This window comes from Anoplophora glabripennis, unplaced genomic scaffold, assembly GCF_000390285.2.
Source record: "Anoplophora glabripennis isolate ALB-LARVAE unplaced genomic scaffold, Agla_2.0 scaffold891, whole genome shotgun sequence".
Taxonomy (NCBI): Eukaryota; Metazoa; Arthropoda; class Insecta; order Coleoptera; family Cerambycidae; genus Anoplophora; species Anoplophora glabripennis.
The window spans coordinates 67323-95084 of record NW_019417089.1 but is presented as its reverse complement, the minus strand read 5'-3'; the positions used below and the strand labels follow the sequence as shown (position 1 = coordinate 95084).

General features: G+C 33.3%; 1 protein-coding gene across 2 annotated transcripts in view; it reads right to left on the bottom strand.

Annotated features, from left to right (window-relative positions):
• LOC108912640 (calcium-binding mitochondrial carrier protein SCaMC-2) overlaps positions 1-27762 on the bottom strand; it is a 106995-nt gene that overhangs the window by 59017 nt on the left and 20216 nt on the right. The window contains exons 3-4 of one of the 2 annotated variants that reach the window (XM_018717938.2): positions 13969-14056; positions 3229-3340 (exon numbers count right to left, since the gene is read on the bottom strand). In XM_018717938.2, the coding sequence (XP_018573454.1) occupies positions 3229-3340; positions 13969-14056 (200 nt within the window). Of the gene's footprint in view, positions 1-3228; positions 3341-13954; positions 14057-27762 lie in introns of those variants that run through there. The other variant, XM_018717939.2, reaches the window with a different exon arrangement.

Sequence of the window (27762 nt, the reverse complement as noted above, 5' to 3'; positions counted from 1 at the left end):
CAAAACTGCCGTTATTGGGCTACCGAGAATCCCCGATGGATGATGGAGTATCACACTCAAAGTCCCCAGAAAGTAAATGTGTGGTGCGGCATAGTCGACGGAAGAATTCTGGGTCCCTATTTCTTTGACGTCAACCTAACTGGTGCAAGATATTTGGATTTTCTTCGAGACGACCTCATTCCTGAACTAATAACTTTATATCCAGATATAGAGGGACATGATCTTCCAAGAAATGACATTTTCTTTCAACAAGATGGTGCACCTCCCCATTATGCAACACCTGTCCGTGCTTATTTAGATGAGCTGTTCCCGAATCGTTGGATAGGGAGAAGGGGGCCGATTGAGTGGCCAGCCAGATCGCCTGATTTGACACCCCTAGATTATTTCTTGTGGGGATACTTAAAAAGCAAAGTATACGTTACTAGACCGGTTAATTTAGAAGATTTAAAAGCAAGAATTCGTCACGAGATACATCGTATACCTCCTGAAGTTATTGATAATGTCCAAAAAGAATTTATTAATCGTCTTGGCTACTGTCAGGCAGCCAACGGTGCACAATTTGAACATTTAATTTAGTCGATTTTTACATAATCATTATCATTTTCAGTATTGTGAAAATTAAATTTTAAAATCTTCAAACATTATTTTCTTGAAATTTTTGTTATGTAACACCATAATTTTTCATGATCTGTGTATGTAGAATGACACGCTCTTTCAAATGGCATGGTCAAAATTGGGGGTTGCTATTTAAAAAAATTGTCGATGACGTCATATCTCGAACAACGATGACGTCACAAATATGGGTCGTATGTCAAAAAGTACCTTTTTTAAAAACAAAATCGACGTGCCAGGGGATTTTTTCGAAAACTTCTCAATTTAAAAAAATAATGAATTTATTCGTTACTTTTCGAAAGCACTGTATATGAAATCTATATTTACTTCTACGTAGCTTCTTTTATTATTTATATGTATTAATTTCCAAAATTATTTCGTAAACTGTACCAAAAGTTAACAATAAACTGTCAACAAAGTATTACAGAAACATTCACAGAAAATAGTATCGTAATTTTATGTAGCTCGTCCAGTGCTGTGTTAAACCATATTTAATTATCAAATAAATATAGATAACGAAGAAATCTACATTTATTTCTACATAGATTTCCTTTAACCATTCATATGTATTAAATTTCCAAATTACGTATTTCAAAATAGTACAAAATATTAACAATAAATTCACAGTGAATAGTGTCGTAATTTTATAGTGTACTTGTAGCTCGTCTAGATCAGACAATTTGGTTATACCAAGATCTAACATGGAACAAATTAAACTGTAACAATTTTTTTTTATAAAAACGCCGAGACAGGTCGATTTTATTTTGTTTTTTTGCCGTGTTTTGCGTGCATCCGATTTTCTACAGGGTGATTCTAAAATCCTGAATGATTTTTTTTAATGGAACACCCTGTATATTTCTACAGATTTGGATATAACGTTATCTCACGAATACAGTACTTACTGTAGATATTGATTAGTCTATCTTTAATAATAACGAAGATATAACCAAGAGTGCTCAAACAGGGTCGGATTGAACCTTAAGTCTATAGTTTCAAGATCTTTAGACAATTTTTTTTTGAGTTACGGTTATCGAGCAATCGTCAGTTCGAGATCAATATTTCGAGAAAAAATTTTTCCAAATTATTATTTTTAGGATTGTTTATGAAGTCAGGAAAATTTTTTCAATCTCAGGCAATACAGAGGAGTTAGCTTATTTATTCACCTTCAATTTTATTTTTGAAAGGGCTTCGTGCGACTGTTGGTTGTCGACATATCGATGATTGAATGAAAAATAACACTTTTGTCTTTAATCCTGCAAGAAATTGTTGCAGAGTAAATCCAAGGGCAGTTTTGAAAACTTGAACATTTTTCTACAAGCACTCGTCACAGTTATCGAAGAAAATCATCCTTGATATCAATTTGAAAAAGTTAAAAAAATTATTTCTTACAGTGTTTTAGAAACTGTATCGCTAATTTACAAATATTTATGGAAAAAAAAGAATGTTTATGAAAAGACTAATGTTACTAATAAACCGTACAAAGTCATTTTTTGCACATTTTTAAAACTGATGTCAAGGATGAAACCAGTTTTTTTTCTTCGAAAACCATGGCAGACAATTTATTCAAGTTTTCAAAACTACCCTTGCATTTACCGTGCAATAATCTCTTGCAGAGATATCGATGATTAAAACACAAGGTGGCCATATCCCTGGCCGAGAAATGGTGAAATTTCTGGCATTTTTAGGTACTGAAATCTTGAAAAGTAACTGGCATAAAGTAACTAGACTTAAAGTTTCAAAATGCTTTTTTTAAATCTCGATACCACCATTTTTCACTGAGATATAACCTTTCGAAAACCATTAAAAAGGTCACAAACATTTTTTGTTCCTTCAAATTTTTCCAGTTGTGTATTATACGTTTGCTCTGATATTCACGTTTCCTTTATTTTGTCATTTTTCTCTTCATATTTACGAATTTCAACTAACCAAAGCTTACTTTTTCCAGTTCTCAAAATGCAATAAACGTATTTCATTTTCCTACCGGTTTGCGGTCAACAGCGGAATATCACCAAAATTTTATTGAATTAGAAATATGTAGGTAGGTTTCAATCACAGGCCGACAAAACTTCAAAAAAGGAAAAACCCAGGAAGCAGACAATACGTCACCGAAGGTGTTTGATGCGCTGAATCCGAATCTGGCCTCAGAATTGACCCATCGCTCTAGGTTTCTAATAGCTGTTTTACATTGACAATTTATTGATCAATTAATTCATTAAGTCGCTTCATCAAGAAATTGGACAAGTGTAATGCACCAAATATGCTGTCAAATAACTTCATCAATTTAGTAGTAATTGTAGTAGTAATTCTCAATTAACGATATCTTGGCGAAAAATTTTTTCAAATCGAAAGAATGGTTTTGAAGGCTAAAGATTCTACTTTTCATTGATTGATTTTTAGAAAAAAAAATGTATTTGCGATGTCATATAACCGTGAAAATAGCAAAAAAACATGGTTTTTACACATTTAGGTTAGAATATCTCGGAAACCTAGGGTGATGGGTCAATTCTGAGGCCAGATTCGGGTTCAGCGCGTCAAAAACATGCGTGTCTGCTTTCTGGGACTTTTCCTTGTTTTTTTTAACATAAAAACATGATAAAACAGTGTTTAAAGACTTACCGTCGAATGGCGCCAGTAAGTAATAAGGTCTTGGATGTTATTGCTCGGGGCAAGCAGTAAAAAATCCCGCCACTCATCATAACTAATATTCAAACTTCCATCTTGATCCATTCTGTAGAAAAAGGAAAATACACAAAACAATTATTTTCATTAAATTACATTTACAACAATATTACAAAATGTCATCTGCTATAACACGTTATGGTTACAGCAAAAGAAAAGGAAATAAAAGACGAAGAGATTTATGGAAGCAAAAATGTTATTTAGGGTATCACACTATTCTACATTAATCTTTCAATAATACGGTGTAGGCAATTTAGCTGGTCTAGTATCCCTTGTCCTTTTTTTTACTTTTATGCAATAAGCAATAAAGATAGTTTAGAGTACGGCTGCTCAACCTGTCGATCATCGTCACAAGCAATATCGAATTTAACAATGATCAGTGTCGATTAAAACCCCCTAAAACAACGCATCGGATTATACGAGTTACATTCTTCCGTCATCGATATCACGGTTGGAATTTTGTCAGCGCGAACTTATCGAGAAGTAGACCACGCTTGCTTTAAAGCAGTCGTGGCATCTAGTAGGCAGTGGAAAATCCTTGGGTAATGGATATGCTGTTGCAAGCTAAGTCTATGGGTTAAACTGAATTAGAAAATCATTATTATTTTTGCTTTTATACGAGGTGTAAACTTTAGGTAAGGTCAGTTTTTTCAGGGAAAAGGAACAGCGGTTTTAGATTACTGTAAATTGTAAAATCGGAAATCGGAAAATTTTATGTTGTAGGTAATTAAATTACCTACAACATAAAATGGGAGTAAAAAAAGTGAAAAAAGTCGTAAAGTCACTTATTTGCAATTTGCCAACTTAGCGTCACTTCTTTCGAGTTACTTTTTTGATATTATCATTCTACATGCCATCCCCGTCATAAAGTGGAATAAAAAGTCTACTAATAATTTTTTCACGTTCAAACTCTAATTCGACTGGATTATAACTTAAAGGTTTATGGAACTTGGCACGTAAATAACCATTTACTTATTTTGCCCTGTCTCCTATTAAGTTTATCGTAATATCGTCCTTACGCTGCGTTTTGTATGTACGAAATAAATATACAGGTCCTAAGTACTATTAAGTGTTATAAAAATATTGATTGTCTAGAAAATATGAGTGGTAAAATGTATCTTTTTATTACGCATGGTAACTTTCTTGTACGAATGGTTACAGTAAACTAGACAACAAAAGGGGTAAAAATGTTTAGTAGTAGTACATACTACTTATCTCCTCTAGGAGAAAAAAAACGTAAAATAAAACATTTCAATTTTTGATTCGATTAAAGCTTACTTTGAACATGACTAGATCACATCGTCTTGAAATTGCACTGGTTCCTTGATTCAGCCGATTATGCCTTAATCCTGGGAATTTAAATTTCAATGGCTTTGAACTAAAAATTTCATCCTCAATGTCAACTCTCTACAGTGACACTTTGAAAGGATTTGGATTGACAGTTTTGACATATTTTGATAAAGGTATCTATGTATATTTATCTTGAAATGAAAAACGAATTTATTAATTTATACAAACAGAACACAAAATATAAAACCATTATATGTATCAACTTCATGAATTCGTTTCTTATGGGTAAAAAAGTATGTAACTGAATCAAAGACTTGCTGAGGAACGCAATATAGGGTCGCTAATATGTATGGAAACGGTCGATTATCTCCTAAAAAAGATAGCTATCGAAAAATCATGACACAAACGTTTTAGGGTTTTTTAAAATCTATTAAAATAAAAAAAATTAAGTATTCAGGATCAGTCGAAACGTCATGACGAAACAAAGTTGTTTTTATTTAATGGAACACCCTGTATATTATTTCATATTTGAATTCTTCTCGAAATTCTAAACAAAATTTATATAGCATATCATCATGTATCTAAACTTAACCGTTTTCGAGATATCGATCTTTGAAAACAATTTTCTTATGAATTATACAAAAATATTTTATTCCATTAAGTTATAATCCATCAAGTTACCTTTGTTCTTTTATCTACTAGTGATTACATTTAAAAATGGTTTTAATGATGGTGAAAGTTGTGGATATTTTTCATAAATTGCGTAGCGATCGGGAACGTATTTCTATTTCTATTGTTTTCTTTATTTTAATAGATTTTAAAAAACCCTAAAACGTTTGTCTTATGATTTTTCGATAGCTATCTTACTTTAGGAGATGATCGACCGTTGACATACATATCACCATATCAGCGACCCTATATAAATTGAAAGAAAACACAAAACAGATTTAATTTATTTATAGGTAAGAAATGGTATTTCCAAAATTACTGAAAAAGTAAGTGTGTGATTGTTAGGGCCGTCAGTACTGAGCAGCGGGACATAGGCGTACGCACTATTTATTAAGAAGCATAAACACCAACGGATAGGAAATAATTACGCAACATCCACACGATAACAAAGACAACAGTATACTATCGTGACGTGAACGTGAAAAGCATTCTGAGGCAGCGGCTCAGGCATGTCTCGGTTAACCCGGTTGGCACGCCATTGCATTGCTGTTCTCTCTGACAGCCTTAGTGATTATATAAATAAAATTCATATTAATATATGTTCTAAACATATCAATTTTTAAGGTACAAGATATTAAAATTTCTGAATAATGTAATGATTGATGTAAACCTACGAAAAGGCTAGCAATTTAACTAAGTTATGATTAAATTAACTGAATTTGTGTACAATTACGTCAACCAGTAGCAGAGATACTAAAAACCTCATAACTTCAGAATTAGATCGAGAGAAAAGTGGTTGTAGAAGTGATGTACGTAGTATTCGCAATATCGATGAGGTTAATTCCTGGAGGAACACTTTAAGGGTTCAATTATAAATTCGAAATTGAGTTTCTAAATAATCGAGTGCCGTATTCTTAAAGAAAAAATGTGAATAAGTTGAATACTCTTTCATGCCAATCTTTATTCTCATTAATGTAACTCCGACTGAAGTAGGTATTTATTTTATACCTACTGTTATTACAATTTTATATGCCGAGAGCATTAAAAAGGAATCATGTGAATGAATGCCGTATTGCACACAGCTTGAGATAAAAGGATTATGTATTTGGTGAATCCTAAGTATTCTTTCTGAAATGGTGTTCGCATGCCGTAAATATTATATCCCGGTGTAATGTTTGATAATATTGCATTCGTGTAATTATCACATAATTACACGAATGCAATGATTATGGAGGTTTTGAAAACACTAAATATGGTTGCACACCTTGGGAGTGATTTCCTCAAAATTGGTGGGTAATTGAGCAATTCCGACTTCGGATACGAGTTCAGCAATCAGTAGGTTTGGTCCGAGTGCAAGCCCCCTTTTTTTGCGTGCCTGTGTTGTTATTTTCGACTGCATAAGTATAAACCAAAATTTTTAAACAAACACGCAAAAAAATGCAGGGTTTTCGCGTCAAGTGAAGAAATAAGTCAGGGGTGAGACCACATCGACCAATCCTAGAGAAGTAGGCTGGATTCGTCAGCAAACAATGTTTAGGCAGAAAAATCAGGATTATTGTTGCAATCACCATTGACAAACAACGACGACATTGCTCTCGTTAGGGATAATTATTCAATTCGAAACAAAGTTTGAACTATAGCTGAATGTGATTGGGATACATTTTTGTTTGAAAACGTTCCTCGCAGTTTTTAGACTGCAACCGATCTGAACAGCAATTTTTCCAGAAATTCCTTAATAACTTGAAGAACGTCTTCAGTTCTAATGCTGTTATATTGCAGTTTATGTCAACGTAAATCTATAGCTGGTCTGAAAGCATTATACCATTAGCCAAACTATATACAAGATATGCATGTTTGTCATTCTTATATTTCAACATACAAACACAATTTAATCTACTATGTCGCAAAATCATTCACAACTAATAAAGTGACTTACTTAAGTAGAAGGAATGCCTGACTTGTTTTACCTAATTTTCTGTTTCTAAGTAAACTGTTTTCAATTTATCCTTTAAAGGCAATCGGCAAAAGCGCTTTAACTCAAGAACAAACAATCTATTATAAATTTGTAAGAGACAAAAAAGTTGCTAAAAGAAATGAACAATACAAATATATATATATATATATATATATATATATAGGTACCATAAAAGTCATTGACGGAACGCAAAAAAGAAAGCGAGGGAAACATATTTCTTAAAAATTTAATATACAAGGTGCACCATGGGAGCGGAAAGTTTTGAAAACGACGTATTTCCGAAAGTAACTTGTATTTAATTAAAACAAAGTATAGCAATAACAAGATAATTGTGTGCCATTTTTATTTCTTAAAAATTATGCCTATTAAAAGGTCTCCTCTTTTCTCCATATACTCTTGAAGCCGAACGTTGAAATTCTGCATAACACGACGCATACAACATATCCAACGGAATATTAGCAATTTCTTCCCAAATTTTCATTTTCAGCTCCGAATATCTCGTGGTTTGTCAATGCACACCTTGCTTTTTAGATAGCCCCACAAAAAGTAGTCACATGCCGTAAGATCTGGAGATCTTGGGGGTCACTTAATGTCTCCGTGTCTGGAGATAACATGATCTGGAAACAATCTTCGCACGGAATCCATTGATGCTCTTGCGGTATGTAAAGTAGCGCCATCTGTGGAAACATATTCAGTTGCTGTGTAAGGAACTGGTTAATTATGTCAGTATAGCGTGCAGAATTGACTGTTAAAGCATTTTCATTGTGATCCTCAAAAAAATAGGGACCTATGGTTCCTATTGAAGATATTGCGCACCATACTGTTACCTTGAGGCTGTGTAATGGCTGTTGATGAAGTTCTTGTGGACTTTCCAAAGCCCAATAACGGCTGTTTGGTTTATTGGTATAGCCAGATAAATGGAAATGTGCTTCATCATACATCCATAAATTGTGAACGCCAAGTTCATGCTGCAGTATCGTTTCAGTAAAATGTAGGCGAACAGGAAGATCTGTTGGTTTCAATGCTTGGACAATTTGGATTTTGTAAGGATGACAATTCAGATCCTTGTGTAAAATTATAAGAAAAGTAGTCCTAGATAAGCCCAAGGCCTGGCATTGTTTTCGACTTGAACGTTTTGGACTGCGCTCTACAGATGCTCTAACGCGATCAATGTTTTCAAAACTTCTGACACTACTATTTGGTCCCTTATGTTTAACATTTGGCATAAAATGACAGATAATTGTCAAACAAATCCGCGGCAACCTATGAAATAATTACATTTTCAAGACTTCCCGGTCCCATGGTCCACCTGTTATTTGTAGGCATCACCCTTATAACCGCTTATGAATTCGTAGCCACTTGAGGAACTGCCGCCGTCTATGGAATGTTGAAGGGCTTGTTTTTGTTTATGATGTTTTCAGGGTTAATTTCTAGCGTGTATGTGAAGGACCATCATTAACTCATATGGTCATATTTGGCAAAAGTAAACTGATAGGACAGGAATGCGCAAAGGAAACGCCCATGTGAACGAAAGAAAACTGAATGCCCGGAAAGCAAACACATCATTCAATTGATGAAATGTGTGGTTATTATTATTATTATTATTATTATTGTTTTGATAGAAAAGTAGTAAACAGGTTGCTAGGCCTGACAGTGGCGGAACGTTAGTTTCCTATTTTATACAAGTGTTCCCACACTACAGTGTTCGAACTCGTAATAGTGTCACGTCACCCGTTTATTATTTCGATGGAGACAATGGAGCTAACTAATCCCAATGTCCACCCCGTGTTTCCGACATATTTATTATTTCGTGTATTATTAGAATGAATGTGTATTATGTCTTNTTCATGACTATATTCGATTATTTTTTTATTGACAAAACTTTACGCGTTTAACCGCCCGCTCACGCTCTCCGCCTCTGGAGCGACTTCTGACTGATGGGCTCTGGCTTTGTCAATGTGATAAGAAACTTTTAACAAAAAATCACCACTATAGTCGATCAGTGCAGTCCACACGTAGCTAGCTCTCCGTCTATTTATGGCATGGGCAGATGGAACTCTCCCGTGTCGAGCAATGTTGAAATTAATTCGAAATTGCCGCTGTGCTGCGACCACACAATCATTATTTAGTAAGTAAGTAAGATTAATCACAAAAGAACGTTGTTTGCCGGACCACTGTTCCATGATTACTGGCATAAAATGACAGATAATTGTCAAACAAATTCGCGGCAACCTATGAAATAATAACATTTTCAAAACTTCCCGGTCCCATGGTCCACCTGTTATTTGTAGGCATCACCCTTGTAACCGCTTATGAATTCGTAGCCAGTTGAGGAACTGCCGCCGTCGATGGAATGTCGAAGGGCTTGTTTTTGTTTATGATGTTTTCAGGGTTAAGTTCTAGCCTGTATGTGAAGGACCACCATTAACTCATATGGTCATATTTGGCAAAAGTAAACTGATAGGACAGGAACGCGCAAGGGAAACGCCCATGTGAACGAAAGAAAACTGAATGCCCGGAAAACAACCGCATCATTCAATTTATGAAATAACCATAGCCGTGTGGTTTTTATTATTATTATTATTGTTTTGATAGAAAAGTAGTAAACAGGTTGCTAGGCCTGACAGTGGCGGAACGTTAGTTTCCTATTTTATACAAGTGTTNTTTGGATTTTGTAAGGATGACAATTCAGATCCTTGTGTAAAATTATAAGAAAAGTAGTCCTAGATAAGCCCAAGGCCTGGCATTGTTTTCGACTTGAACGTTTTGGACTGCGCTCTACAGATGCTCTAACGCGATCAATGTTTTCAAAACTTCTGACACTTCTATTTGGTCCCTTATGTTTAACATTTTCCACTGATCCAGTATCTTCAAATTTACGAACCCACTCCTTTTAGTCCAAGAGCTAGCTACGTGTGGACTGCACTGATCGACTATAGTCATGATTTTTTGTTAAAAGTTTCTTATCACATTGACAAAGCCAGAGCCCATCAGTCAGAAGTCTCTGTAGAGGCGGAGAGCGTGGGCGGGCGGTTAAATGCGAGAAGTTTTGTCAATAAAAAAATAATCGAATATAGTCATGAAAATTGGTACACTTATAGGTTTTAAATGGATAAACATAGAAAAAATATCGTCAGAAGGCTAGGTGGTGGCTTAAGCGCTCTCAGAAGCGATAAAGTAGTTAATTGTGAATTGAAAAATAAATCACAATATATAGTTCTGACATTTTGTTTATTGTTAGTTTATAATGCAAATAGACTATCTGTAAAGTTACAGAAGTTAAAAGTGAGGCTAACAGTCAAAAAAACATTATTTATCACTGCGCGTGCAAATTTTGCCGTGGTTGTTACGCCCGGCGTTTTTGATCTTTTATTAGTTTTATTGTTAATAAATGATTAAGTATAGTTCTAGCATTTTACGTAACCAATCTTTATATTATATATGTTTATTATAACGAAACAACAGAAGTTTACAGAGGTTAAGGCTATGCCAGAGCTACATAAGTTTAAGTGCAATCGAATAAATTGCTATAATTTTTTTTATTTGGTAATATTTGTTTTCACAATGGTTTTAAATTGGTTTTTCTACCGAAATACACACAGTGCACTTTACTCTGAATCGCAATCTGATGATTCGTCCTGAGTACCATTATCGCTGCTGTATTCTACATCTGTCATTTTTTTTTGTCATTGTAACTGCAATTGAAAACACACACTTTAACACTTGCCATTGTTGGTGGCTTAAAAATTTATTAATACACGAAAAATCTAATGCACAAACAGTGAACGCTGTTAGAGCTGTGACTGGAGCGAAAATCAGAAGCGAGTTGACGCTTGGTTACTATTTTGAAAGTCAGGCCAGAATAACGGTCTGACTACACAGGCCGACAAAAAAATCTTGTGTTTTTGAGACGTGAACCTACCCTTCTTTAGTAAAATTTTCCGCTGAATCCGAAAATGGCCACGTCAAGGCGTCTACCAACCCAGAGTAAGTTATAACCTGGATTTAGAAAATACATACCTAGCTTAAAGTTACTTAAGAGCTTGAAACATTTTGGAAAACAATAAGCTTTCAATGAAAAATGTCATCAATGCTAGGATGCTAACCGTAATTTGAAAATGCTAGCTGGAGGTGAGGTTAAGTGTACGAGCAGAGAGAGATTTTAGTTCAAAAATATTTTTTAGTTTTGGTTTTATCGACAGATCTTAGTTATAACGGTTGCCACGTTTGATTTGTATTTATTTTTATTTTTGAAAGAAGAAAGTGAGAGATACTATTGAGTAGAGGGATCCCCTCACGTCCAAACAATTTTTTTGCCATTTTCGGATTCAGCGAATTTTACTAAATGTAAGTAGATTGTATGACCAGTTTGGATTTTTTTTGCATTTTTAGGAGGAATTGAGGGGATCTATACGTCAGAACTTTTTTTGTGAATTTCGGATTCAGCGAAAAATTTTACTAAGGATGGGTAGGTTGGATAGCCAGTTTGGATTTTTTTAATTTTTGATGGGAATTGAGAGTATGTGAGGAAAATCCATACATCAGAAAATTTTCTTTTTATCTGTTTCGGATTCAGCGGAAAATTTTTCTAAAGATAGGTTGGGCCATGTCTCAGAAACAAACAATTTTTTTTTGTCGGCCCGTGCTATTGTCTTGCGCGCTATACTTGAGTCTGGTATAGTCTTAACATCTGCCTAAACTTCTGTTATTTCGTTATAACATAAATATATATGTAAAGAGTGGCTATGTAAAATGCCTGAACTACATTTATTCATTTTTTAACTATAAAAGAATAAAAACGCTGGGCGTAGCAGCCAGGGCAAAATTTGCACGCGCGGTGATCAATAATGTTTTTTGGCTATTAGCCTCACTTTTAACTTCTGTAACTTTACAGATAGTCTATTTGCATATAAACTAACAATAAACAAAATGTCAGAACTATATATTGTGATTTATTTTTCAATTCACAATTTACTACTTTATCGCTTCTGAGAGCGCTTAAGCCACCACCTAGCCTTCTGACAATATTTTTTCTATGTTTATCCACTTAAAATCTATAAGTGTACCAGTTTTCATGACTATATTCGATTATTTTTTTATTGACAAAACTTTACGCGTTTAACCGCCCGCTCACGCTCTCCGCCTCTGGAGCGACTTCTGACTGATGGGCTCTGGCTTTGTCAATGTGATAAGAAACTTTTAACAAAAAATCACCACTATAGTCGATCAGTGCAGTCCACACGTAGCTAGCTCTCCGTCTATTTATGGCATGGGCAGATGGAACTCTCCCGTGTCGAGCAATGTTGAAATTAATTCGAAATTGCCGCTGTGCTGCGACCACACAATCATTATTTAGTAAGTAAGTAAGATTAATCACAAAAGAACGTTGTTTGCCGGACCACTGTTCCATGATTACTGGCATAAAATGACAGATAATTGTCAAACAAATTCGCGGCAACCTATGAAATAATAACATTTTCAAAACTTCCCGGTCCCATGGTCCACCTGTTATTTGTAGGCATCACCCTTGTAACCGCTTATGAATTCGTAGCCAGTTGAGGAACTGCCGCCGTCGATGGAATGTCGAAGGGCTTGTTTTTGTTTATGATGTTTTCAGGGTTAAGTTCTAGCCTGTATGTGAAGGACCACCATTAACTCATATGGTCATATTTGGCAAAAGTAAACTGATAGGACAGGAACGCGCAAGGGAAACGCCCATGTGAACGAAAGAAAACTGAATGCCCGGAAAACAACCGCATCATTCAATTTATGAAATAACCATAGCCGTGTGGTTTTTATTATTATTATTATTGTTTTGATAGAAAAGTAGTAAACAGGTTGCTAGGCCTGACAGTGGCGGAACGTTAGTTTCCTATTTTATACAAGTGTTCCCACACTACAGTGTTCGAACTTGTAATAATAGTGTCACGTCACCCGTTTATTATTTCTATGGAGACAATGGAGCTAACTAATCCCAATGTCCACCCCGTGTTTCCGACATATTTATTATTTCGTGTATTATTAGAATGAATGTGTATTATGTCTTTTATTCAATTATAATAAAAATAGATTATAATAATATTGTACACATCAGACTTGTGTCGTATATCATATACGACACAAGTGTCGATACTACCTTTTAATACTTTACTCATATCACTACCAACATAGCAATATCGTACCGAAACAAAATACTAGACAAACGTTAGCCACTGAACTAAACTTCAGGTAAAAGAGTTGCTAACAATTTTTACAAAACTAGCTCCCTAAAAAAATTGCAATAGGCATATATTTTAAATTTTTAAGGTCTATTTAACAAAGTATTGGAGCTTTATTTCTTTTTGACTTACTTTCATAGCTTGTACACCTACCTATAAATTAGAACGGCCTGTAAAAAAAATAAATTCTATATTGCCTAAAACAAGTAAGTAGTTACCGGCCGTTTCTGATAGATTCAACGTGTTTGTTAATTTACGGGTGCTACTTTCATTAAAAATAATTCGAGTTGAATGGAGCAAATACCAGAAAATTTTAAGGTGTCGAGTCCAGTCTGTTTTGTTTTATATGGTAAGGTCTTTACATCTACATTACTTTAATTTCAGTCCTTTGGACATGGATCTACTTAAAAGCACATCAATTCAGTTATTTCTTTTCGGCATAAGAATATTATTGCAACACATTTGCCTTATAATAGGAGTATGTATATAATAAAATAAAAACAGAACGTACAAAGTTTTAGCTACCTCTGTAAGAGATTCGTTGCTTCACCCCTGTCTAGGGGTATGCCCAGATCATGAAATGCTCGTACAAGTTCATCCAGATCTATTTTTCCTGAAAAAGAAACAAAATATATGTAACTATCAAATAGGATGGAAATACATACAATAAATAAAAATATATAAATACACAGTTATTCTAGGTCATCAAATATCAGAGGGTAATTCTTCAAATCATTTTATGAAAATAAAGTTTATATATAACATACATATGTTCAAAAACCAGGGGCGTGCGTGTAGGCAATTATTTAAAAAAATAATATGTACGCCACAGCAGAACTTATAATATTTTCTTTTTGTAAGCTGCGTTCATTACCTGACATAATATATCTCTCAGAATATTTTCCTTCGACACTTAGTCCTGGAGAGAATTACTATTTTATTAATTATACATTCGTATTATTGTATAATTTTTTTTTATAAAATAGCATTTTTCTCCAGAACTAAGCTCCAAGTGAAAATATTTTAACGATAATGAACGAGAATTACAAAAAATACTCAGAATATTAAAAATTGCAGTGACGTTTATATTATTTTTAATATAATTGGATACTATTGCCTACGCACACACCTCTGTTGAGGTGATGAAATTTTAGTTGACACTAAAACGTGCCCTCGAATAGGCAGTCCAATCATTCAAAGTGTGAGATATAAAAACATTCCATCACTAAGGTTTTAAAAAAACATAACGGAAAAGTAAATAAATAAATTTCAAAGGTCTGTATTTTGGAAATAGTCTAGGAGCCAAATACGATTGGCCACGGAATCCTAACTGGCTCCTAGGCCAAGATATGAACTTTTTGTCATACAATAATGTAGTGTGTATTTAAATTCAGATTACAAAAAATTTTATATATTTTTTTTATTTCAAAAACAGTTGAGTATAAAAAATTATACAGGGTGGTCCTAATTAATTGTATTCCGATATTTTGAGGGCGGAAAAAATAAAGTTATCTTTTCCTATAAACTTCTTTGAAAAAACTAAAATAATTAGGGAGAAAAGTAAAAAATATTTCATTCATATTTTAAANATACGTAATATAAATACGTTTATATTATTTTTAATATAATTGGATACTATTCCATCACTAAGGTTTTAAAAAAACATAACGGAAAAGTAAATAAATAAACTTCAAAGGTCTGTATTTTGGAAATAGTCTAGGAGCCAAATAGGGTTCCGTAGCCAATCAGAGTGCCACGGCTGCAAGCAACTTATTCTTAAGTATTTTGTGTCGCGCTTTTGTACTCTGAGCTTTCGCTCGAGTGCGCATACATCGCTCCGACGTACGCGCGTCTTCTTCACGGGGTTTGATAAAGAAAAACTAATAACTATAAAGCATGAAATGATTGAGAATGAGCGGAACAATATCCGGTAACTTTTTTGGCTTTTCATCGAAGTGGAATAATAAAAAAAGTCTTGTAAACAAATAAAACCAGCATTTTCGTTGAAATTTTGCAACTTTCCAAGTTGCCATTAATTGTTAAATATATAAATTAATAAATGGAACTTACCTATATTTTAAAGTAAAGTTCAAGCTTTAAAATGAGATGTCGTGCGTCTGAATCCGTTCAATAGAACCGGAGACGGAAAATGTAAGATATTTGCACATGCAGCCGTGGCACTCTGATTGGCCACGGAATCCTATCTAGCTCCTAGACCCAAATATGAACTTTTTGCCATACAATAATGTAGTGTGTAATATATTTAAATTCAGATTACAAAAAATTTTATATATTTTTTTTATTTCAAAAACAGTTTAGTATAAAAATTTGTACAGGGTGGTCCTAATTAATTGTATTCCGATATTTTGAGGGCGGAAAAAATAAAGTTATCTTTTCCTATAAACTTCTTTGAAAAAACTAAAATAATTAGGGAGAAAAGTAAAAAATATTTCATTCATATTTTAAATTTAGAGTTAAAGCATAACGGGGTAGGGCGTAGCGTGTTTCATCCTCAACTCTGTTAGAAAAAAGGTGCTCTTGTTCAATTTCGATAAATCTAACTGATTTTAAGAAATTTAGGTTTACATAATATAAGAATGCATTTGTAAACTTGAATTATTAGAAAACGTTCGATTTATCGAAATTAAATGAGAGAAACTTTGTTCCTAGTAGCCTAGAGATCATTTTTCAAATTAAAAAAAATAAGACGTTAAGAATGAACAGTACATAAAACTATTTCTTATGCACAACGATGATACCTACTACAACCTCTCAAAAAATCTGGAGATACCTAATTTAGGATTATTCTATACAAAGTAAATATCATAAGCTTGAAGACTGCAGAACGTATACAGACTACTACAATAATGTTATAACGCAAGATGGTCCCAATAACTGAGTCTACTGTCTGCCAATACTACAGGGTGTCTCAAATATAAATCCCAAAATTTTAACCCAGTACAGAACTCGTCAAAAACAAGCTTTGTTTAATATTTTTTGGAAAATTCACATTTTTATCCGATATTTTTTGTACCTATTAAAATAACGCATCCTTGCCTTTGGAGTAACGAAATATCTAAGCAACGTACTACACAATCTTAAAATTTTTTATTAGCCTAAATCTGTTCTAACACTAATTTGCTCCCATTTTTGTACTTCTTTTAGTTTATTATTATCTCAACTAAAGGTTTCTTTCACTTTTTATCCAGCGGCGGGTTAGAAAAATTAAAATAAAAAATATATATTAAACTTAGAGGTTTCGAAAAAAAAAGACTAAAATTTTTGGTTTAAATGAGATAAATACGTGGCTAAATGGTACTAATTTATGGAATAAATCAAAACACAAATGGAAAAAGAAAACTAACGAAAGAACGGCAAAATATAAGATCTCAAGATCATAGATCCAAATTTAATAAAGTATCAAAGAAATTAAAAAGAAGAAAATGCTGAGCAGACTAATCATGAATAATAAGTCGAGATGATAATGATATCGTGATGAAATGGCGGCATTGCGCTAATTCACACACAGAATGTTGATGTTACACTAATCCTAAAAAAAAATAGCGATTACTATAATTCCGCTATAAAAAGAGATTATTTATTTCGATCCCGATATAATTTGATTATGACAGTTTCGAGAAAAAAAGTCGTAAGTAATCTCGATATAAAACGTTGCACTCGTCCTCACGGTAAATAGTGGGGAATAATCTAATCCAGATATAAGAAGTCGGGAATAAGCTAAAAGCGAGTACGGACAACGGTATAAACACATCTAGAATTAATTGCAACTCTTAGTTTTACCCCAAATCGGTAGAGATTGCTTAATGTTATAGTTTGTCCTCTTTTAGGGTACACTCTCAGTCTATTTTTCCATTTACTTCGTGTTCTATATAGTCACTTTGAAGTTTCAATGTTTCCTATTGTAAATTAATCACTGCCTGGGACACCCGGTATACATCACTCAGGTGGTCTACGTGCGTCTCCGGCCAACCATTCAGCCCATCCCGTCGAGATGACAGATTTGGGGTCGATGCGTTTGTTTATGTTAGTACCTATTAATTGTAAGATACATTTGACTGTAAAAGAAACGGGGAGGAGAGAGAATTCATTCTTCCTCGAGCTGTAGACTATAACAGTTTGTAACGTTTCCATCTAATAAAGCCCAATACCGAGTGTTCAGTTGTTACTATTCTCTCTTGGGTGTTTACACTATGACGTTATTTTAGTATTTTCACTGCGTTAAAAATTGTGTTCTTCCCATGTTAAATTTTCTACGATTTTTGTGTTTTGTTATTGACTTTGATAAATATTTTGTTATTTGTTTAATCAAAAGTAAATACACTGAACTAATAATTTTTAATATACATTTATAAATTTTACATACCTATTTAAAATGTAGATTATAGTTCAATGTTCAGTTATTTATTTGATGTTGGTTTATGATATGATATATTTTGAAAACATAGAATTCAAATTCAGTATTATTGTCATGTATTAAGGTCTTTTTGCAATATTGCATGGAACCAATTACTAAAAATTATTATAAAAAAATAAGTTAAATTAGCAATTACGAAATCATATATCTGTATTATCAATTAAATGTTTTTAGGTGAAAATGAAATTTACTTTAAAAAAATATTCTAAATAAATTTAGAACAACTTTTCCTAGAAATACTTTTTAAAAATATTAAAAATAAAGGTAGTTTACTCTCATGACATTATCAGATTTTATTTTCTGGACACTCCGTACATGAAATGTTAAGCTTCACTATGGCACCCTCATTTTAAACAAGCAAAATTTTTTATCAAGTGTACCTTTTAAAAATGTAAAATAAAAAGTTTTTCCTCTTATTCACCCTAACCGAGGACATACTGTATAAATAAAAATTCAATGCCATTCGTTGGTAAGCACATCACTTGAGAAAGGCTGGATTTGACATTTTTTTTTTAATGTTCGTAATAGTCTGAATAAGGTTTTTAGGGAAAGAGTAATTGGAAAAGTTGCCCGAAAAATTGGAAAATTCGGGAAAAACATAAAGTGCTTATCACAAACAAATTTATTGAAATGACAGGACGTCAGTCGGGTTTGCTAGTCTTAAATACAGGCTGTTACAAATTCGCTTCTCACTACAGGGATCTCGGAAACGGTAAGAGCTACGAAGTGGTGGTAATACACACACCGGCAAAAGTCTTGGACCCCCGATGTTTTGTATTAGTAAATAATTGTTTTTAAATATCGTATTTGTATTTCAAAGTATGTCTTTTCTAAATGTATTTTTTGTAATATATCAATAGTTTTTAAAGATCTAGTCAATTAAAAAACAGTGGGGAAAAAAATTTGCAATTTTTAAGTAAATTTATTATGACACAAATTAACAAAACATATGTTTTAACAAAGTAAACTACAACTTAATAGTCAGTATGACCTCCCCTGTTTGTCAGTAACATGTTAACACGCCTGTGCATTGACACGATCAAACGGTTGATACGTCCTTGAGGAATATTATTCCATTCCTCTATTGCTGCTGCAGTCAACTCTTCCGCATTTTGGGGTGGGTTCATGCGTTTGCGAATTGCTCTCAAAACAAAATCCCACATGTTTTCAATCTGATTCATATCTGGGGAGTTAGCTGGCCAATCTAATCGTGTAATATCTCCCTCTTCAAGTACCTTTTGGTCTTGGACCGTTCTTGATGTGGATTTGCGTTGTCGTCCATGAAGATGAAATTGTCACCTAATTCGGCGCGTAGGAGATAAATAATGGGTCTGATAACACTTTCAATATAAACTTGACGTCATATTCTGATTTATGGGAATTAACGGCGTACGGCGATTGAACATGATTCCTCCCCAAAACATTACTGTCCCACCATTGTAGGGAGCAACCTCCCGGGGAAGATTTAATCTCTCTTGACGACCTGGCTCTCTCCAGACCATTTGCCTATTGTCATCACTCACTAGCCTGTATAATTTGGTAACTACGACACAAAAATATATAACATGCTATTAAACCGCAATACCCTAAATTTTCATGTTAATATTTTTAAATTTATTTCTGTCGTTTTACGACAACAACAACAAACTTCACCTTCGTTTTTCTCAAAAAATGTACATCCTATCGATTTTCAACTAGTACGTATACTTCTCTGAAAATACTATAAAAATGTTTGTTTTGACCTGGAAAATGAGTTGTGCTCGGAAATTTATCATGTGCCTACTGTTAACCTAGAATTCAGCTGTTTTTTAAAGTATTTATATTTTATTTCAATAAATCTTCTCTGAAAAAATACTATAATAAATGTGGGCGACGGACGAAGTTAAACGATCAAGTGTAAATTTCAAACAATTATATAATCAAAATAGTATCAACAAAATAAAAAAAATATGAAAATGTAGACAGGACTACTTGGGAAATAAGAACTATCAAAGAAAAACAAAATTCATAATGTGGTAAATGTGACTGAAGCTGGTTCAAACATAGATCTAATAGTATACTGTATTAGATATATAGGTTCAAAGATACTGACACTGACTGAACTAAACAACAGAAATAAAATTCCTTGGAACGACGATTGACGAATGCTTGAACCGGAAAACTCATTGCACGCAGCTGATATCGCAATTAAAATCCGTTTATTACTTGATAAAACAGTATTACAATTAAAAACTGCATATCATGCTCCAGTCAGTTCGAGATTGAGGTACGGGATTGTTTTTCGGGGAAATTCCACCTTATCACCGGATGTATTTATTGTCCAGAAAAGTATAATAGTTGGAATATCCAGTCATCAGTAATGTAGATACATTTTAAAAAATTTCAATATCTGTTTATTTTTGAACCGTTGATGTTTTCAACAATAAATCTAATTTTACTTTGAACGAAAATGTACCTACATAGCAGAAACATTCGATAAAACAAAAATGTTCACTCTCCTTCTTATAAACATAAAATTCACCATTCCATTTAGGTTTAAATGTTTTTAACAAATTACCTTTGGACATAGATGAGAAATAGCTTAACAACTTTTAAGATTACCTATGTCATACTGATATTTGGTGATTTTATACGTTAAATTAGTTATCTTTAATTTTAGCATAAATATTGTCGTAGAGTGTCGTGTAGTAGGTTAATGTATCTTGGTGTATAATTATTCCTATACAATATTTTGTCTTTAAGGAAAATAAATATTATTATACCTACAGAACTTCTAGGATCAGATATTAGTATTTATTTTTTGCAGTTTAGGACTATTCACTTGTCAATTGTTATTGCAATATCTAAAATAAAAGAAGCAATAGAACTACTACAAGAGTAAAACTTTAACGCACACTTCAAAGTTCAAGTCATACGAAGGAAATAACCTTCCAACGTCCAACAGACATAGCGTAGAGTATTATCAAAAATTATATTAGATTTACGTGTGTTTTATTTTTCGCTAGACCACTTTTGGGTATTCAAAAATAAATTTTTTTTTAATTTTCCGCATGTTCACAAAACTATTGAGAAATACAGCACGGAATATACAACAATCTCAAAGGTATGAGTTACTGTCTCTGGACAATAAATGAATATACTTGAAACTTATATTTGATTCGTGGAACAAAGAAGCTGCAAGGGTTGCAAATGCTAATTTTGCAGCGGTGCTGATAATTCGCTACACTTAATTAAATTAAATTGGACCTTGGATATAAATATAAGATGAATAGGGTTGTAAAACATTCTAATCGTGATTTAGAACAGTCTTTTGCACGATGAGGTCCGTTACAATTATAACATCGAATTTCTGACTTTTGGGTAGTACTCGTAGTAGCACTGTCGGCACACACGTTTAATTTTATTTTATTGCATTATCTGGCTGTGTTGAGCCAAATATATTGAATATTCATTGTGTGATCTCCAAATTGAACTAGATAGTAAAACTCATTTCACATGACATATGTTGTATTGACAGTTTGTTAATTTTGAGATATATAATTCATTCCCGTGTAAAAATATACAGAATAAAGTGATAGTTTCATGTTAACTAGTGGTTTAAAAACAGAATTGATATAGTGGCGACCGTGACAGGACTCAAATAGAAGGAAAACGTATATTGGTAGTGTGGCACGGGAATCGAAATGGAAATCCACAAAAAGGATCGTAAAGTACGGAGGGCAGTTTTTACGAAAAATGCTAACGAACTGGAAGTCTTATTGTCTGCTGCGGATAAGTCGGCTCGTTCCATTAAGCTGACCTGGGAAGTAGTGCAACAAAAATATTCGGATCTGCAAATTGTGGATGAAAAGGTGTACGAGCTGCTTTTAGAAACAGATGCCGACGAAAAGGAGCTAGCTGAGGAGATGGAGATTCGAGATACTTATTTGAAGAAGTACACAAATCTTAGGCTCAAGGTTGAGGAATCTAGCTTAGACAACGACATACACAGCGAGCATAGTGCCAATTCTCGAGTAAGCCAGCATAGTAGTCAAGAACGATTAGGTAAGCGTCAGTTTAAGTTACCTACAATAGAATTCAGGAAATTCGGTGGAGATGTTCGAGAGTGGCTAGGTTTTTGGGCCCAGTTTAAAAAAATCCACGATGACCCTGACATTGATTCNCTAGCCATACCCTTCAGTCTATTTGCGACTAATTTTATCACCGTTAAATCGTCCCATCTATAGGATTCCGCTAACTCATCAACTTTGCGAACCCAGAAATCTATCGATTGTTCTGCACTCTGCGGATCAAACGTAGGTATTAACTTTTCATCACTATAACTTGGGTGGGAAGGAAAACGCCTATGATGATTTGAATGTCTTTGCCTTTTTGTCCTTCGTCTTTTCTGCTGCTTCCTGTCGCTAGTTGAAGAACTCGAGGTCGAAGTCGACGTCGAACTTGTAGAACTGGCCCGTTGGCGTTTAGCTACACTTAACGCCTTTTCCGCTTGTGTAACTGACTGACACACTGTTGTTGACGTCGAAGGACCCGGGCGCAGGGAAAGAGACGGCGTTGTAGTTTCCCTTACAGACATGATGTACTGCTAACACAAACGTCACTATACTGTGGGTGAATTTAGGGCAGATATCCCACTTCTGATATATAAGATGAATAGGGTTGTAAAAGACACCACCGCGTTCAAACAAACTATTTTAATTGGGAAAAGATATACAGATCAAGCTCGGTCTATCTATTGATACAGTAACCAACCGACTGAATAATACTTCCTTAAGCATTTCTAGGGTGATCTCATTTATAGTTTACAAAAGCCTAAACGCACAGTCTGCAATATTATGCCAACGCCTCGCCGGTCGTCAAGGCCAAGCGAAATCTGCTACGCTACCATTTTAGCGGACTCTAACAAAAAAACTAAACATGTACAACTCGTTTTATGTTCAAAATGATGCATCTGCAAAATCTGCATTTTTTTTTGTTATTTTGAGTGAAAACAAAGTCCAGGAATGTACGACTTACTTCCGAACTTATGTATTATGATATGTGGGCAGAACCCTATCAACAATAGTTGCTAATATAGGTATTAGGGAGTCTCAGTGAATCATCACTTAATTATCGACATCCGGGAAAATTCGTTTCAGTTTACTTATCATAACCAGAAACAGTATCGTATTGGTTAAGTTGAAGGCCCCTCAATGAATTACACTGAGAACCCTATAAGGTACTAAAGATAAACAAGTATCAAGAACACAACATGATTTTATTGCCTTTTAACAATATGTACTTGTAGCGAGATGTTTACAATCTTTTTACTTATTACCATAATGTGGCAAAAAAACTTGACCCAAGTATTTTATTTTGGCGAGAAATCGTTATTTAACTGGCAATGTAAAAGTGAAACGAATTTGTAGGACTGTGCTATGTACTAGGCCAGTGGTATTCAACCTTTTTTTCTCGTGGACCCCTTCCAAAAAGTGCCTACATTACCATTAGTACTATATTTACGATTGGAATTTAAACATGGTTCATACAGCCACAAAAAAAAGTCCAAACCCAATCACATTATGTCAGAAGGAATTCGAAGAAAGTGAAATTTTTGGGTGAAAACGCCTAAATATGGGTCACAACTGATTTTTTCACAAATTTTGTCCAAATATGTCATTTTCGTTGTATTTTGAGGCGCTAAATACGACGCCGTTATTAAAATTTACCTCTGACCTTGATATTTTTCAAAAAATTTAAAATTATTGCTGTTTACATGCCTGATAATTAAAATAGTAATTACATACTTCTAATTTATTAATATCATCTTTAATATGTAGTAATTTTGCTGTATCATTAAATTTGTTTTTAATATATTTGTAATGAAAATCATACACAATTGTTTTCGAAATCTCTATTAACTCTACATATACAGGGTGAGTAATTAATAATGGTACACAACTTAATGGCAGATTGTTACGTCAAAATATTGCGATTGAGCCTTAGTCAATTATTGCTGCTTTTCTTTCAACAGGGTGTTAGTTGAAAAAATATTTTCGATTTTTTGTTTTGAAATTTTGTAGTTTTATGTTTGTTAAAGTGGCAAATGCGAATATACAAACAGTGTTGGGGTCACGTGTAGGGGGCGCTAGTTATAATGTCCTATCAATGTAAATATATGTCTAAACTTTTTGTATTTTACAATTTTGAATTTTTTAACTAGAAATTATTCAACTACGTTCAATTCTAAATAAAAGTTATACTTGTTAGAAATCGATAAACTCAACCATTTTCGAGATACAGACGTTTTAAGTTTTTGAGATTCGGCGGGAATATTCATAGGATTGCCCAAAAAAGAGCCAGTATTTTTTTTCGTGTCTCTTGTGAAAATATGTTAGTTTATCATGATTTAAGAGCCCCCTCAAAAATTCAGCTCAAAAAAAATTTTTTTAGAGGTCACTCAAGATTTTTAAAAATTTCCAAAATCGTCAAAAATTGATTTTATTTTAAATTTTTTTTCTGGTTATTTTTTCATTTTCTAAGTTGAAAAAATTCTCGATTCTGAAAATTTCAAACCGATATTTTAATTTCTAATGGTCACTCATAATTATTTTAAAAATCATAGTGTACCTGTTTTCGAGCGACCTCTAAAAATAAATATCAACGAATTAATATTTTTTTTTTATTGAATTTGATGAACAAAAGAATAGAAATAAATCACGACACTTAAATTTTAAAAAATTAAAAAGTTATAAATATTTGATACTCAGTGCGGTAGTAAATTTTGCCTCGAGAAATTTTTTCAGTGTCTCGTCGCTCGAAAACATTTTAGGTACTTACACTACTTTTAAAGTTAAAATAATTATGAGTGCCCTTTAGAAATTAAAATATCGATTTGAAATTTTCAGAATCAAGCTTTTTTTCAACCTAGAAAATGATAAAATAACGAGAAAAAAAATTTTTAAAAAAATCAATTTTTGACGATTTTGGAAATTACATATCCTGAGCGACCTCTAAAAAAAATTTTTGAGCTGATTTTTTGAAGGGGCTCTTAAAACATGACAAACTAACATGTTTTCACAAGACACGAAAAAATATATTCGTTTTTTTTTGGACCACCCTAATCCATAATCATATCTTGTCAAAAATTGTACAACCGTGAAAATTTGGCTTTAAAATATAACGGTTTGTATCATATCTACCTGACCATCTACTGACTAATTTTATGTCTTTATATTTTGTAACATTTTCCATGGTTCCTCAAAAAATTTATAAAAATTGTTGCCAGCATATATTTTCATCCAACAAATTTGTCTAAATTTAAAAATTCTATGAATATTTTCAACTTCATCCTAAAGCTCTAGCTTGTTTAATTATAAATAATGAATCTTTCTTCATCAAACAAGGCGGTCAATAATTTTGGAATATTTGTTTTTTGGTGTTGGAGGTAAAAGTGGTCTTTCTTATGAAGTTCCTAGTAATTACTTCTTTAATTTTCAGGTATGTAAAAAAGCACTAATTTTAGATTTATCGAGAAATATCGAGGTCAAAGGTAAATTTCATCAATGGTATACATATATCGTATCGTATTCAGTGCCTCAAGATACTACGAAAAATAAACAGATAAAAATACTATAGGCTTTCCAAAAACATACTTGTTACAGTATGTTCCTAGAAGGAACCTTTTTTAGAAAAATGATGTCAAGTGTAAACATCAAATTATTTGTGAAATAAAAATAATAATTAATCAAGGAATTCCGATATTTTTGTTTTAAAATATATTTTTTTCGTTTTTCAATCGAAATCCGTGGTAAAAAATGGGTAATTCCAAAAAAAAAAATCAGCTTCCGGTCTAAAAACGCCACTTCCGGTCTAGATCGGAAGTCGTAACATGGACTTTTCAATAGCCCCCACGGTGCCCTACAATTTTTGTCTGAAAGTTTTTTCGAAATAATCGAGTCCAACCAAGATATTATTTTGTCTCAAGATAAATGCCCCACCCGGTATATGAACATTTTCTTTTGATGTGTCGTATTGTCTGTTTATAAAACATTGAGTAAATAAATCACGTCAAAGTAAGGGCTGACGCTTGCCCAGAAATTTTGACGTTTGTATTGCGATCGACGCCCTAAAATCCGACTAATTTTTTATATTTATCATTATCGTTAATTACATTTAACAGTTTAAACAACGAATTGCTTCGTTTTGACGCACCCTTTCTTAAATGATGTTGATTCTGGTGCCCCCCGGCGGCAGAAGGCCTAATTTCTCCTAAAACTGAGGACAACATTTAGACGGACCCTCATATCCTTTATAGGTATCTAAAGATTAAAATTTGACCAGGCATTTCCGTTGACCCGCATAAAGGTCAACACAAAATATTTCATGTACAATGGTTTTACCATAAAAAGTAAATCCTTTTATCTTTATTGGATAACGGTAATTGGATGCAAGCACTTGTATCTCTGTTGGTCGACGAATCACGTTGTTTTATTCCGAATAGCATACGTATTCCAAATTTAGCTATAATTACATTTTTTTATTAGTTTCTCCTAAATTTACTAATCATTATAGTAGGGGAGCCCAAGAGGGGATTTTGGGAGTTACTCAAGCGCGGCAGATTAATTAACATATGGGGGATACCTTGCACCCTGTTGAGTACCTCCACCATATCTAAGTCCTCTATATAAGACCGCGCGTGTAGAGCAGCCAATCAGAATAGTAAAAAAAATCGATATGTAGTTGGAAATACTCGAGCGCGTCAGATTAAGATATGATGGGTTAATTACATGCTGAAAAGTGTGCATTTCAATAATCTGACGATTTGAGCATGACGTAAGGCAGTCGGAAGGTCACAGAGTTGCAAAAAAAACGTCATCTCGACATTCTCGAGTACGGTCGATTTTTTTTTATTCTAAAGGAAATAATTCAAGGATAACGGGAAAAATATAATCTGCCGATTTCCACAAGCCGAAGTAACAAAAATCGTTAATAAAGTTTAGCGTGTGCAGCTGCAGGGAAATACATGTTGTGTTGAAACTCCGTCAGGAAACTCCGGGAGGTGATTCCATGGATTAAAATAATAGCAGTATGTAATGAAAATTTTTTTCGAATTGTCAATTGTTTGCAAGTTACAGCTTGTCGAAGTTCATTTTTTTTAATTTTTTTTATTTAAATAACTTATTTAATTCATGTTCGATTAGTCCCTCATTTGGCACACCCACTAAGTAGGTGAAGCTCTATTTATATTGGACCAGTCAGAGAAAAGTTTCATTATGAGCCGCTAGAGGGCACTTTACCTAGATCTCAAAATTTGTTTGGTTCTTAACTTTTTTCTCTTGCTAGACCTCACATAAACTTAAACATTATTGAAAAGAGAAACAATATCAGAAAAAATATGTACTCTTTGTTCAAGCCGATAAATGTAACCGTTTACCGGGAAATCGCTATTAATGTGTTATTAAACATCAAATTTTTTATCATTCTTTCTGTAATTATGTACAGGGTGTTTCGAAATTAATGCAACAAAACTTGGTCAGATTCTTAAGACAAATTTAGGGGACCCGTATTTTTTATTTTTGCTAATAAAACGATAAAAAACTAAAAATACCGTTTTTTATTAAGTTCTGTATAGGATTTATATGTTGTTTAACTTATGTGTTATGACAGCAGAAATGGTTCTACAGTTCAGAGTATAATTTGTGCGAATGTATGTAGACATGTATAATTTTATGTTCTGTGTGATTTTTGTTAAAATTGTTTTAATTGTTTTAGGATTTATACATTGTACCTTTTTTTATAATAATATCAACTGTTTTACAGTTCAAATTTAAACTGAAAATTGACATACCACATTTGTACGAATGTATGTAAACAGTGGTCAAATAAATATCTATCTATCTATC